We start from the raw sequence: 15,000 nt of genomic DNA, 5'->3' as shown, positions 1-15,000 counted from the left end.
TACCTAACCTAACCACAACCTAACCTAGGCCTGTGTGGGTGAGTACCTAACCTAACCACAACCTAACCTAGGCCTGTGTGGGTGAGTACCTAACCTAACCACAACCTAACCTAGGCCTGTGTGGGTGAGTACCTAACCACAACCCAACTTAACCTAGGCCTGTGTGGGTGAGTACCTAACCACAACCCTGACCCAACCTAACCACAACCTAACCACAACCTAACCTAGGCCTGTGTGGGTGAGTAGACTGCAATGTAATACAGTAAAGTAGACTTCAGTATAATAAAGTAACGTACAGTAGACCCCGGTATAATAGAGTACAGTGGGCCCCGGTATAATAGAGTACAGTAGGCCCCGGTATAATAGAGTACAGTAGGCCCCGGTATAATAGAGTACAGTAGGCCCCGGTATAATAGAGTACAGTAGGCCCCGGTATAATAGAGTACAGTAGGCCCCGGTATAATAGAGTACAGTGGGCCCCGGTATAATAGAGTACAGTAGGCCCCGGTATAATAGAGTACAGTAGGCCCCGGTATAATAGAGTACAGTAGGCCCCGGTATAATAGAGTACAGTGGGCCCCGGTATAATAGAGTACAGTAGGCCCCGGTATAATAGAGTACAGTGGGCCCCGGTATAATAGAGTACAGTGGGCCCCGGTATAATAGAGTACAGTGGGCCCCGGTATAATAGAGTACAGTAGGCCCCGGTATAATAGAGTACAGTGGGCCCCGGTATAATAGAGTACAGTGGGCCCCGGTATAATAGAGTACAGTGGGCCCCGGTATAATAGAGTACAGTGGGCCCCGGTATAATAGAGTACAGTGGGCCCCGGTATAATAGAGTACAGTAGGCCCCGGTATAATAGAGTACAGTTGTCCCCGGTATAATAGAGTACAGTAGGCCCCGGGATAACGGAGTACGGTAGGCCCCGGTATAACGGAGTGCGGTAGTCCCCGGTATAATGGAGTGCGGTAGTCCCCGGTATAATGGAGTGCGGTAGGCCCCGGGATAACGGAGTGCGGTAGGCCCCGGGATAACGGAGTGCGGTAGGCCCCGGGAAAACGGAGTGCGGTAGGCCCCGGTATAACGGAGTGCGGTAGGCCCCGGTATAACGGAGTGCGGTAGGCCCCGGTATAACGGAGTGCGGTAGGCCCCGGTATTACGGTGGACTCCGGTGTAGCGGAGTAGTGCGGTGGACTCCGGTGTAGCGGAGTAGTGCGGTGGACTCCGGTGTAGCGGAGTAGTGCGGTGGACTCCGGTGTAGCGGAGTAGTGCGGTGGACTCCGGTGTAGCGGAGTAGTGCGGTGGACTCCGGTGTAGCTGGAGTAGTGCGGTGGACTCCGGTGTAGCTGGAGTAGTGCGGTGGACTCCGGTGTAGCGGAGTAGTGCGGTGGACTCCGGTGTAGCGGAGTAGTGCGGTGGATTAGTATACACAATGAGGCCTGTGTAGTTTGTATATTGATTGTGTTGAAGATAACATTTTTTCTCGGTTTGTTTAGATAACAGTTTGGACAGTTTGTTCAGATAATATTGTGAACAATAAAGTTTTTCCTCTGTTGTTGAGATGACTATATGAACAATAAAGTTTTCTTTCTGTCTCTGTCTCTCTGTGTTTAGATGATCCGGTCCCAGAGAGGTCGTACCAGTCTCAGCTGACGATCCCATTCCAACAGAGTACAGCTGACACATCCTCCTCCCCTCTCCCCCGCTCAGCCTCCACAGCTAACCTGCAGTCAGCCAGCAAACTGATCCTCAGCTCCAAGCTGGTCTGTAGCCACCGCCTGGACCTGCCTGTTGGGGTGGAGGTGACTAGGGCTACACCCTCCGCAGGTACGGATGGATATGCACACACACACACACACACACACACACACACACACACACACACACACACACACACACACACACACACACACACACACACACCCACCCACCCCCTCCACAGGTAGACTAATAACTTTACTTTTACATATTTGTAAAAACAGTCAAAATGTAATGTATTCCAAAGTAAAACTTTTAAAACCAACAGCACATCATAGAAAATTGAAACGCCTCCCAAGCCAGGGACTGGATCTTAACAATTTAATATGGCATTGTCCTCCATGTCTCTGTCTTCAAGTCATCTGAGTTAGTCTGATTCTTTTGTAACAGTTATTCTATACAGTCTCTCTCCCTCTCTCTCCCTCTCTCTCCAGGTCACCTGAGTTCGTCGTCCATCTACCCTGTGTGTCTGGCCCCCTACCTGATCGTCACCACCTGCTCTGACTCCCGCGTCCGGTTCTGGCGCTGCTCTGTGGAGGGGGAGAGCAGGGTCTATCACTGGGAGCCCTGGGCTCTACTCAACGAGGAGGAGGATAACAACAGTGCTGTGTGTGTCCCGGGACGTCCTGTAGCCGTGTCCTGTTCCTACACTGGACGACTGGCTGTGTCCTTCAAACAGCCCCGGCCCGGACACATCCCGGGACAGGTAGGAGAGGACTTTTACTGTACGCTCCACTCAAGTTAATGGCTCATTGGATTAGTGCATATTCTGTTTAAGTGCAGTGTAGTTCACCTGTCTGAATTCAAGCACATTGCTCTTAATTTCTGGCCCTGAGGAATGTAAAAAAATACAGTATAATCTTTATCAGTCATTTTGTTGAAGTGGTTGTGGTTCTTTGTCTAGATATGGTTTTGGATGAGAACATCTGATGACTAAAATGTACAATACTTCATTGTTCATTTTCCCTCAGACATTTTGTATTTTTGCAATTAACCTGACTGTTTAATGAAGTGTGTACCTTCCTCCTTCCCTCCCTCTCTCCAGAGCCATGGTCCAGCAGGGGACTTCTCCATGCACGTGTCCATCTTTGAGTGTGAGTCTACGGGGGGGTCTGAGTGGGTGTTGGAGCAGACCCTCCACCTGGATGACTTCACTAGGCCCTCCTCTACCCTGGACCCTGGAGTCAGTGTAGACTCCAACCTCTTTGTGTACAGCAGGTACTGGTGGGGTGTGTGTCTGTAGGTGTGTGCATGTCTCTAAAATGACTAACCCCCTCTCTCTCTGTAGGTCTGACCTGTACATGAGTCGCGACCACCACTCTCCCAACATCAAACACTACGTCCACCTGGACTGGCTGTCCAAAGAGGACGGGTCTCATATCCTCACGGTGGGGGTGGGATCCAATATCCTCATGTACGGTCGCATCTCGGGCGTGGTCAATGAACAGACCGCAAGCAAGGACGGGGTGGCGATCATCACCCTACCTCTAGGGGGCAGCATCAAACAGGTACACGCTCACACACACACACACCCCAAAGTCAGGATCAAACAGGTACACGCTCACACACCCCAAAGTCAGGATCAAACAGGTACACACACACACACACACACACACACACACACACACACACACACACACACACACACACACACACACACACACACACACCCACCCCAAAGTCAGCATCAAACAAGTACACACACACACACACCCCAAAGTCAGGATCAAACAGGTACATGCTCATACACACATACACCCCAAAGTCAGGATCAAACAGGTACACGCTCACGCACACAGACCCCAAAGTCAGCATCAAACAGGTACTTCCGTAACCTACACTACCCTGTATTCTTCACACATTTAGTCTACTGTGTATTGCTGGTACATCTGCTGTTTGTTAGCATGTGGTTCTGTCTGTATGTGTTGTGTATGCTGCTAAATGACTTGCCTCTTTGAGGACATTCAAGTTTTCAAGTGTGCGTCCCAAATGGTTGCCTAGCTAGTCAGACTCCTTGCTTCAAGCCAAACGCCACGCCCACGGACGTTAGTTTCTTCTCCACAATGAGTCTGGATCTGAGTCCCTGCCTGACCCGTCACCGAATGGGGAGTGGTTGGTCCTGAAACCCATTGGTATTCCACCAGAGTGTGTAAAGCACTGGTTTGAAAATGTGTCATTGACTCTGATTGGTTAGCCCCTTGTGCCCATCCTCACAACAAACAACTTCAATGTTGTCAGTCTCAGACTAAAGTACTGTATGCAGTGAACGACAGAGCAGTGGAAGAATTTAGGGTGAGACGTCAGGCTACCAAAATGGCACCCTATTCCTTAATTGGTGCACTACTTTTGACCAGAGCCTAATGACTGCACTATAAAGCGTCTAGATAATAAACATTATTATTATAATAATAATCATTATTATTACCCCCCTGCATCCCTAATCTAACCTAACCTAATCTAATGTGAAACAGGGTATCCGTTCACGCTGGATCCTGCTGCGCACTGTGGACCTGCTCTCCTCTGTAGACGGCACCCCCTCCCTGCCCGTGTCCCTGTCCTGGGTGAGGGACGGCATCCTGGTGGTGGGTATGGACTGTGAGATGCACGTGTACGCCCAGTGGCGCCAGGACCACAAGCCCGGCGAGGCCGAGGGGGACAGCCTCTCCTCTGAAGATAACATCGCCGGGGGGGTTGGAGGGGGCGGGGGGCAGACGGACACCAATGCAACCACGGGGGGATCCTCGTCGGCGTTCAAGGGGCGCGCCCGGTCCAAGAGTGTGTTTGAGGGCAACGTGGCAATCGACGAGGCTCTCCAGGCGCCGGCGGGGCTGCAGGAGGGGGGTCTGTTCGAGGCAGCCCACTCCCTGTCCCCCACCCTGCCTCAGTACCATCCAACACAGCTGCTGGAGCTCATGGACCTGGGGAAGGTCCGCCGCGCCAAGGTGGGTCTGACTGACTGGTCTGGGTGGATGGGTGTCTGGCTGGGTTTGCCTGGGTGTGTTGGTGGATGGAGGAATAGAATGGCTGGTTGGCTGTCTGTTTGGGTGGATGGGTGGGGTGGATGAATCTCTGGTTGGCTGTCGGTCTGATTGGTGGGTGGGCTTGCATGGCTGGCTGGTTGGCTGCTTGCATGGCTGGCTGGCTGTTCATCCATCTGCCTGTCCACTTTTATAAATGTTTGCAACCAAGATACATTTATTGAAGTGACCAGACAACTTCTTGAGAAGTCATAGAATGTGATGATGATGACGACAACAACATGACTACTGTGATTATGATGATGGCGATGATGCCGTCGATGACTATATTAATGTCTCTGCCACGGATGAGGAAGATGAGGAAGATGGTTATTCTTCTTCTTCAGGCCATCCTGTCCCACCTGGTGAAGTGTATCGCTGGGGAGGTGGCTGTGGTGAGGGACGTGGAGGCAGGTGAGGGTGGAACCAGACGCCACCTGTCCCGGACAATCAGTGTGAGCGGCAGTACGGCTAAAGACACCATCGTGGCCGGTCGCGACGGGGGACGAGATTACACAGAAATCAACTCCATTCCCCCTCTACCCCTCTACGCTCTGCTCTCTGCTGACCTGGACACCTCCTATAAGGGAGGAGAGGAGGGGGCGAAGGGAGGGAAGGTGGCCGAGGTAGAGGGGGCGAGGAAGACAGGAGGAGATCAGTACACAGACCTGTTCCAGGTAAGAGGATTCAGGTTTGAGCTGGATGTTTCAGTGACACAGAATCATAGTTCCTAAGTGTGTAGATGCTCAACAGATTCTTCACAGATTCTTCAATTCGATTCTGTTGGTTTATTTTCTGTTGTATAATGTTGATATTCTGTTACCTAAAGACAAGCTATGCAGTAAATGTTTGTTGGAACCATATGACCCCTCCATGTGTTAACCTCTGGGTCCAGATGTAATCTTGTTCTCTGTTATACCCAAATCAATAATCAATCAACCAGTCAATCATCTAGTCGTTGTATGGCTCCCTCCCTCAGTTGCAGGCGGTGACGACAGATGACTTTGTGAGCTTCGCTACAGAGAAAGTAGAGAAGAAGTCTAGATTCATCAACCTGTCTCAGTACGGACCCACCTACTTCGGACCAGAACACGCACAGGTAAACAACAACATTTTTTTATTTTGTGGATGGTTTAGATGTTAGTGTCTGGTTTAATTGTTTGTCAAGTAAATATATCGCTTCTGTGATTAATACAGTCATTTGTCTCTGCTAATCTGTCTCCCTCTCTCCATCCTTCCCTCCCTCTCTCCCTCCTCCCTCTCTCCCTCCTCCCTCCCTCCAGGTGTTATCTAGTCAGCTGATGCATTCCAGTCTTCCAGGTCTGACCAGGTTGGAACAGATGTTTCTGGTGGCTCTAGCTGATACTGTAGCTACCACCAGTTCAGAGGTCAGCAGCTCCACTGACAAACAGTACACAGGTCAGTCTCAGAGAGAGGGAGGGAGTCTTTACCTGACCATGGTCTATTAGGCAAAACAAATAGAAATATAATGTCATTAGTCTAGTCAGAGTTGTTCCCTGATTACGTGTTCTTAATGGTTGATATAAACACACACACTGACAGTTATCTTTGTCTTTTCACCTCCAGTATCAGTCTGGTATAGATGTTATTTAGTCTTTAAGGGGGAAGTGAGAAAGAGACCTTAGCAGGTTGTTCCTCTGTTAAGTAAGCAGAGGGAGAGAAAGAAGGAGAGGGAGAGAAAGAAGGAGAGGGGGTAGGGAGAGAGATTGAGATTGAGAAGGAGAGGGAGAGATTGAGAGGGGGTAGGGAGAGAGATTGAGAGGGGGTAGAGAGAGAGATTGAGAGGGGGTAGGGAGAGAGATTGAGAGGGGAGAGGGAGGGAGAGAGAGGGGCGGAAGAGGGAGAGAAGGTTAAAAGGTTAATGGACTATGGGGCTATGGGGCACATTGAACTACCATGCTACCATGAACAAGTAGTGCACTATATAGGAAATAGGGTAGCATTTAGGGAGGAGGACCAGGCACATAGAGTGGAAGACATTTAAAGGGCTGATTCCTAAATCAGTGTTTTCATCTCTTTGTATGGATGGGTAGAGGGGGACAGAGAGATCCCTCAACCCTCTCCATCTGGTGTGGAGTCTTAGGAGGAAGCTGCTCTCTCCCAAATGAATGGGAAAGACCGGCACCATCTGATTCCATCTGATCAGTGTGTGTGAGTTAATGTGCTACACTAACCCATGTGTTAATAATGTGTTTCTGTCTAGGTGGTGAGGCCCTGGATGAGTGTGGGTTGAGGTACCTGTTAGCCATGCGTCTACACACCTGTCTCCTCACCTCTCTACCCCCACTGTACCGCATGCAGTTGCTGCACCAAGGTATGGTACACACACACTCCTGCTTCACAATCTGTCTTTCTGAGCTGTGATGGAGAGGGTCGTAGAGAGTCTTATTGGTACATTATACTGAGACATTGATCTGGTATTGGATATGTAGGAGGACTTGCAGTGGATATGTTGTCTCTCTCTGGGCCCTGTTCCTTCCAGGTCCAGATATGTTGTCTCTCTCTGGGCCCTGTTCCTTCCAGGTCCAGATATGTTGTCTCTCTCTGGGCCCTGTTCCCTTCCAGGTCCAGATATGTTGTCTCTCTCTGGGCCCTGTTCCCTTCCAGGTCCAGATATGTTGTCTCTCTCTGGGCCCTGTTCCCTTCCAGGTCCAGATATGTTGTCTCTCTCTGGGCCCTGTTCCTCCCAGGTCCAGATATGTTGTCTCTCTATGGGCCCTGTTCCCTCCTAGGTCCAGATATGTTGTCTCTCTCTGGGCCCTGTTCCTCCCAGGTCCAGATATGTTGTCTCTCTCTGGGCCCTGTTCCTCCCAGGTCCAGACATGCTGTCTCTCTCTGGGCCCTGTTCCTCCCAGGTCCAGATATGTTGTCTCTCTCTGGGCCCTGTTCCTCCCAGGTCCAGATATGTTGTCTCTCTCTGGGCCCTGTTCCTCCCAGGTCCAGATATGTTGTCTATCTCTGGGCCCTGTTCCTCCCAGGTCCAGATATGTTGTCTCTCTCTGGGCCCTGTTCCTCCCAGGTCCAGATATGTTGTCTCTCTCTGGGCCCTGTTCCTCCCAGGTCCAGATGTGTTGTCTCTCTCTGGGCCCTGTTCCCTCCCTTTTTGTATGTTTTACTAAAACAAGCAACAGTCAACAATCAAGCACTGAAGCAAAGCAACCTTTTCTCTCCTCTCTGAACACAGTCACCTGTCTCCCTCCAGGTCTGTCTACGTGTCACTTTGCGTGGGCGTTCCACTCGGAGGCTGAGGAGGAGATGTTGAATATGATCCCGGCCATGCAGAGAGGAGACCCTCAGTGGTCTGAGCTACGGGCTGTAGGGGTGGGCTGGTGGATACGCAACATCAACACACTACGCAGGATGGTGGAGAAGGTAGGGGATGGTGGAGAAGGTAGGGGATGGTGGAGAAGGTAGGGGATGGTGGAGAAGGTAGGGGATGGTGGAGAAGGTAGGGGATGGTGGAGAAGGTAGGGGATGGTGGAGAAGGTAGGGGATGGTGGAGAAGGTAGGGGATGGTGGAGAAGGTAGGGGATGGTGGAGAAGGTAGGGGATGGTGTGGTGTGGCCTGAACTCCTACCATTGATTGATTGGTTGGTCTTCATGGTTTGATTGGTTGATCTGTGTGTAGGTGGGTAAAGCAGCGTTCCAGAGGAACAACGATCCTTTAGATGCAGCTCTGTTCTACCTGGCCATGAAGAAGAAGGCTGTTCTCTGGGGCCTGTTCAGGTAACACACCTGGACCTCTAGCCTGATCCCAGATCAGTTTGTGTTGTCTCACCTTTTTGTTTAGTTATTCCTCTCCTGGACTTTTCTTTAAAATCCACATTTTATGTTTATCCATGTGTCAGAACGCAATTACATGAATCATGTACGTAGGTAAATAATGTATATTATATTCTCCTCCTCTCCTCTTCCTCCTCTCCTCTAGGTCTCAGCGTGATGAGAAGATGACGGTATTCTTTAAGAATAACTTCAGTGAGGACCGCTGGCGTAAAGCAGCTCTGAAGAACGCTTTCTCTCTGCTGGGGAAACAGCGCTTTGAACAGGCTGCTGCCTTCTTCCTGCTGGCTGGCTCCCTGAAAGACGCCGTCGAGGTCCGGAAACACACGCACAGACAGACAGATAGACAGACAGACAGACAGACAGACAGACAGACAGACAGACAGACAGACAGACAGACAGACAGACAGTTTGTTCCTAGTTTAGACCTACTTCAGCTGCACCTGTATTGTCTGTTGTTGTGACATCGTCCTCGCCATGGAAACCTGGCACAGACCAATGTTTATGGAAGTCAACTAGGAGGTGTGTCAATGACTCTACAGTCATTGACTACAGCTGTGTGTGTGAATGCTCTAGTCTAAACCTGAAAGATAAGGTTGTGGGGCTGGTTAGCTACGTAAATGTTGGGGTTACTTTACCTTGGGCTGAGGGTGCAACAGCACAGTCTCAACATGCTGATAGCAGGACACTGCCTAGAGGGGGAATGGGTTCCTACTGTAAGTGTTTGGGGATAGTTTACCAGACAGTCGGTTCAAAAGGGCATCATTGAGGAGAACACTAGATCACACGTTCATCATTTTAGTCTGTCTTAGCCATGAGTCTTACTGTTTAGTCAGTTTTAGCAAACAGTCTAAACCTTGAACCTTGATTTGCCGTTGAACAGCGTTTTTAGTCCAGCAGGAGACAGACCCTGAATACATCTATGGTTGTCAGGTTTCTTAGTAAGTCTATGTTATAAACCCTGCACATGCAGAACCTGCTTGATGTGTGGACAGTGCCTGGTGTGGAACTCTATCTCCTCTACTCTAACTGTCCTCTACTCTAACTGTCCTCTACTCTAACTGTCCTCTACTCTAACTGTCCTCTACTCTAACTGTCCTCTACTCTAACTGTCCTCTACTCTGTCACTTACTTACTAGGCCTTTACAGTGGCTTGCGAAAGTATTCACCCCCCTTGGCATTTTTCCTATTTTGTTGCCTTACAACCTGGAATTAAAATAGCTTTTTTGGGGGGGTTGTATCATTTGATTTACACAACTTGCCATACACTTTGAAGATGCAAAATATTTTTTTATTGTGAAACAAACAAGAAATGACAAAAAAACTGAGAACTTGAGCGTGCATAACTATTCACCCCCTCCAAAGTCAATACTTTCTAAAGCCACCTATTGCAGCAATTACAGCTGCAAGTCTCTTGGGATATGTCTTTACTAGGCCATTCCAAGACCTTTAAATGTTTCCCCTTAAACCACTTGAGTGTTGCTTTAGCAGTATGCTTAGGGCCAATGTCCTGCTGGAAGGTGAACCTCCGTCCCAGTCTCAAATCTCTGGAATACTGAAACAGGTTTCCCTCAAGAATTTCTATGTATTTAGCGCCATCCAGCATTCCTTCAATTCTGACCAGTTTCCCAGTCCTTGCCGATGAAGAACATCCCCATAGCATGATGCTGCCACCACCATGCTTCACTGTGGGGATGATATTCTCAGGGTGATGAGAGGTGTTGGGTTTGTGCCAGACATAGCATTTTCCTTGATAGCCAAAAGGCTAAATTTTAGTCTCATCTGACCAGAGTACTTTCTTCCATATGTTTGGGGAGTCTCCCACATTCCTTTTGGCGAACACCAAACATGTTTGCTTATTTTTTTCTTTAAGCATTGGCTTTTTTCTGGCCTGGCCACTCTTCCGTAAAGCCCAGCTCTGTGGCGTGTACAGCTTAGTGGTCCTATGGACAGATACTCCAATCTCTGCTGTGGAGCTTTGCAGCTCCTTCAGGGTTATCTTTGGTCACTTTGTTGCCTCTCTGATTAATGCCGTCCTTGCCTGGTCCGTGAGTTTTGGTGGGCGGCCCTCTCTTGGCAGGTTTGTTGTGGTGCCATTTTCTTTAAAAAAAATTAATAATGGATTTAATGGTGCTCTGTGGGATGCTCAAAGTTTCTGATATTTTTTTATAACCCAACCCTGATCTGTACTTCCCCACAACTTTGTCCCTGACCTGTTTGGAGAGATCCTTGGTCTTCATGGTGCTGCTTGCTTAGTTGTGTTGCAGACTCTGGGGCCTTTCTGAACAGGTGTGTGTGTGTATGTATGTGTATATATATATCTATATATATCTATATCTCTATATATATATCTATCTGAGATCATGTGACAGATCATGTGACACTTAGATTGCACACAGGTGGACTTTATTTAACTAATTATGTGACTTCTGAAGGTAATTGGTGGCACCAGACCTTATTTAGGGGCTTCATCGCAAAGGGGGTGAATACATATGCACGCACCACTTTTCAGTTAACATTTTTTCAAACAACTAATTTTTGTTCATTTCACTTCACCAATTTGGACTATTTTGTGTATGTCCATTACATGAAATCCAAATAAAAATCAATTTAAATCCATTTTGTAATGCAACAAAATAGGAAAAATGTCAAGGTGGTGAATACTTTTGCAAGGCACTGGATATTCCTTATGGAACACAGGCCAACTTTAACTGTCCTCTCCTCTAACTGTACTGTCCTCTTTCTCCTCTACTCTAACTGTCCTCTACTCTAACTGTGCTGTCCTCTACTCTAACTGTACTGTCCTCTTTCTCCTCTACTCTAACTGTCCTCTACTCTAACTGTGCTGTCCTCTTTCTCCTCTCCTCTAACTGTCCTCTACTCTAACTGTCCTCTACTCTAACTGTCCTCTACTCTAACTGTCCTCTACTCTAACTGTCCTCTACTCTAACTGTACTGTCCTCTACTCTAACTGGACTGCCCTCTTTCTCCTCTACTCTAACTGTCCTCTACTCTAACTGTCCTCTACTCTAACTGTCCTGTCCTCTACTCTAACTGTCCTGTCCTCTTTCTCCTCTACTCTAACTGTTCTCTACTCTAACTGTCCTCTACTCTAACTGTACTGTCCTCTTTCTCCTCTAACTGTACTGTCCTCTTTCCCCTCTACTCTAACTGTACTGTCCTCTACTCTAACTGTACTGTCTTCTTTCTCCTCTCCTTTAACTGTCCCTCTCCTGTAGGTGTGCTTGGAGAAGATGGAGGATATCCAGTTGGCCATGGTAGTAGCCAGGCTGTACGAGGCTGACTATGAGAGCAGTTCCACCTGTCAAGCCATCCTGTATGAGAAGGTTTTGGGCTGTCAGAGGGACGGGTCGGGCTACCACTGCACCAAACTACACCCGGACCCATTCCTACGCAGCATAGCCTTCTGGATCATGAAGGACTACACCAAGGCCCTGGACACGCTGCTAGAGTGCATCCCCAAAGAGGATGATGAGAACCCAGGTGAGTAGCAGAGAGGACAGGGATGTTTCAGCTGAAAGCTGATGCTATATTCTAACTGGATTGATTTGCATTGACCTCTATCTACCTCTTACTTTCTCCTCCGCCCTCCCCCCTTCTCTCCCCCTCCCTCCCCTCATCTCTCCCCCTCCCTCCCCTCATCTCTCCCCCTCCCTCCCCTCATCTCTCCCCCCTCATCTCTCTCCCCCCCCCTCCCCTCATCTCTCCCCCTCCCTCCCCTCATCTCTCCCCTTCCCTCCCTCCTCTCTCCCTCCCTCTCCCTCACCTCCCCTCCTCCCTCCCTCTCCCTCCTCTCCCCCTCCCTCCCCCTCCCCCCTCTCTCACTCTCCCTCCCCTCCTCTCTCCCTCTCCCTCCCCTCCTCTCTCCCTCCTCTCTCCCTCTCCCTCCTCTCTCCCCCTCCCTCCCCTCCTCTCTCCCTCCCCTCTCTCTCTCTCCCTCCCCTCCTCTCTCTCTCTCCCTCATGTTTCCCCTCTCTAACCCCCCCAAGATGTGATGGTGAAGTCGTGTAACCCAGTGGTATTTAGTTTCTATAACTACCTGAGGACACACCCCCTGATCATCCGCCGCCACTACGCGTCCCCAGAGGGTGCTGTGACATCATCACTAGGCCTCACCTCGGAGAAGAGCAGCGTCGACGAGATCAACCTCATCGAACGCAAACTCTTCTTCACCACCGCCAACGCACACTTCAAGGTCTTTGATTTGCTTTAATCAATCATTTAATAACACAATTCAACCACACAATGCATTCAGAAGCATCAAAGATAACACAAAGTTGACAACTTAAAAAACTATATTGTATTATAGCTGTACAGTCGTGGCCAAAAGTTTTGAGAATGACACAAATATTAATTTTCACAAAGTCTGCTGCCTCAGTTTGTATGATGACAATTTGTATATACTCCAGAATGTTATGAAGAGTGATCAGATGAATTGCAATTAATTGCAAAGTCCCTCTTTGCCATGCAAATGAACTGAATCACCAAAAAACATTTCCGCTGCATTTCTGCAGAAGGCTTCAGGGCGCCCAAGAAAGTCCAGCAAGCGCCAGGACCGTCTCCTAAAGTTGATTCAGCTGCGGGATCGGGGCACCACCAGTACAGAGCTTGCTCAGGAATGGCAGCAGGCAGGTGTGAGTGCATCTGCACGCACAGTGAGGCAAAGACTTTTGGAGGATGGCCTGGTGTCAAGAAGGGCAGCAAAGAAGCCACTTCTCTCCAGGAAAAACATCAGGGACAGACTGATATTCTGCAAAAGGTACAGGGATTGGACTGCTGAGGACTGAGGTACAGTCATTTTCTCTGATGAATACTCTTTCCGATTGTTTGGGGCATCCGGAAAAAAGATTGTTCGGAGAAGACAAGGTGAGCGCTACCATCAGTCCTGTGTCATGCCAACAGTAAAGCATCCTGAGACCATTCATGTGGGGTTGCTTCTCAGCCAAGGGAGTGGGCTCACTCACAATTTTGCCTAAGAACACAGCCATGAATAAAGAATGGTACCAACACATCCTCCGAGAGTAACTTCTCCCAACCATCCAGGAACAGTTTGGTGATGAACAATGCCTTTTCCAGCATGATGGAGCACCTTGCCATAAGGCAAAAGTGATAACTAAGTGGCTCGGAGAACAAAACGTCAATATTTTGGGTCCATGGCCAGGAAACTCCCCAGACCTCAATCCCATTGAGAACTTGGTCAATCATCAAGAGGCGGGTGGACAAACAAAAACCCACAAACTCCAAGCATTGATTATGCAAGAATGGGCTGCCATCAGTCAGGATGTGGCCCAGAAGTTAATTGACAGCATGCCAGGGCAGATTGCAGAGGTCATGAAAAAGAAGGGTCAACACTGCAAATATTGACTCTTTGCATCAACTTCATGTAATTGTCAATAAAATCCTTTGACACTTATGAAATGCTTGTAATTATACTTCAGTATTCCATAGTAACATCTGACAAAAATATCTAAAGACACTGAAGCAGCAAACTTTGTGGAAATTAATATTTTAATAAAATTATATTAATAATAATATTCTCAACTTTTGACCACGACTGTAGTATAGTACTTATTATAAGGTGTAATGTGGCACGGCATTAAAAACGGTAGTCATTGTATACTAACAGTATTTTAAGGTTAGTATCATTTTTTATCTCACCTTTTATAAATAAAGGATACATTAATTAATCTAAAAGTAATGTTACTAATAAGGAGATATATTGGGGGTAAGGTCCTGCTATAGACTAGTGTCCTGTCCAGGGGGTGTACTGTACATCCAGCTGCCTCACCATACAGAAACAGGAGATAGACTAGTGTCCTGTCCAGGGGGTGTACTGTACATCCAGCTGCCTCACCATACAGAAACAGGAGATAGACTAGTGTCCTGTCCAGGGGGTGTACTGTACATCCAGCTGCCTCACCATACAGAAACAGGAGGCTCCTGCCATGTGAGCTGTTTCGGCCCTGCACAAGCCAAGGCTACTTACTAATGTTACTAATAGTGTTATTCTGTTCTCTAATAAAGGTGGGCTGTCCAGTGCTTGCCCTGGAGGTGCTCTCTAAGATCCCCAAGGTGACCAAGAAGTCAGTCTCCTCGTCCCCCCTAAGTAAAGGCTCTTCCATGGCCAACGTCAGCTCTAGCCTGCCCCTGGAGAATGGGAACCAAGGGGCCCTGGACTGGGCCTCTCCTGCCCCAGTTAAGGCCAATCCTGCCTGGGGTACAGAGGAGAGCTCAGCCACACTGGACTGGAGTCAGCCTCTGGTCAAATTGGAGGACGATGGACTCCAGCTGGACTGGGGAGATGATAAGAACGATGATGAAGATGATGATGATGATGGTGGTCTGACAATGAAGAAGACTGATGTGGAGACCAAAGCTGACGAGGGGTCTGGGGGGGTG

General features: G+C 48.7%; 1 protein-coding gene across 9 annotated transcripts in view; it reads left to right on the top strand.

The window, feature by feature from the left end:
* LOC106562546 (dmX-like protein 2) overlaps positions 1-15,000 on the top strand; it is a 105,101-nt gene that overhangs the window by 38,221 nt on the left and 51,880 nt on the right. For all 9 annotated transcript variants that reach the window (XM_082957884.1, XM_082957883.1, XM_082957882.1 and 6 more), the window contains exons 19-33: positions 1,619-1,831; positions 2,197-2,468; positions 2,808-2,980; positions 3,051-3,270; positions 4,234-4,704; positions 5,127-5,456; positions 5,759-5,878; positions 6,063-6,198; positions 7,004-7,114; positions 8,003-8,172; positions 8,429-8,526; positions 8,729-8,894; positions 11,820-12,084; positions 12,591-12,796; positions 14,626-15,000. The exon at positions 14,626-15,000 is cut by the window's right edge and continues 33 nt beyond it. In XM_082957884.1, the coding sequence (XP_082814010.1) occupies positions 1,619-1,831; positions 2,197-2,468; positions 2,808-2,980; positions 3,051-3,270; positions 4,234-4,704; positions 5,127-5,456; positions 5,759-5,878; positions 6,063-6,198; positions 7,004-7,114; positions 8,003-8,172; positions 8,429-8,526; positions 8,729-8,894; positions 11,820-12,084; positions 12,591-12,796; positions 14,626-15,000 (3,326 nt within the window). The remainder of the gene's footprint in view (positions 1-1,618; positions 1,832-2,196; positions 2,469-2,807; positions 2,981-3,050; positions 3,271-4,233; positions 4,705-5,126; positions 5,457-5,758; positions 5,879-6,062; positions 6,199-7,003; positions 7,115-8,002; positions 8,173-8,428; positions 8,527-8,728; positions 8,895-11,819; positions 12,085-12,590; positions 12,797-14,625) is intronic.

This window comes from Salmo salar, chromosome 11, assembly GCF_965601325.2.
Source record: "Salmo salar chromosome 11, fSalSal1, whole genome shotgun sequence".
In the NCBI taxonomy this organism is placed as follows: domain Eukaryota; kingdom Metazoa; phylum Chordata; class Actinopteri; order Salmoniformes; family Salmonidae; genus Salmo; species Salmo salar.
This window is presented reverse-complemented; position numbering and strand designations above follow the sequence as displayed.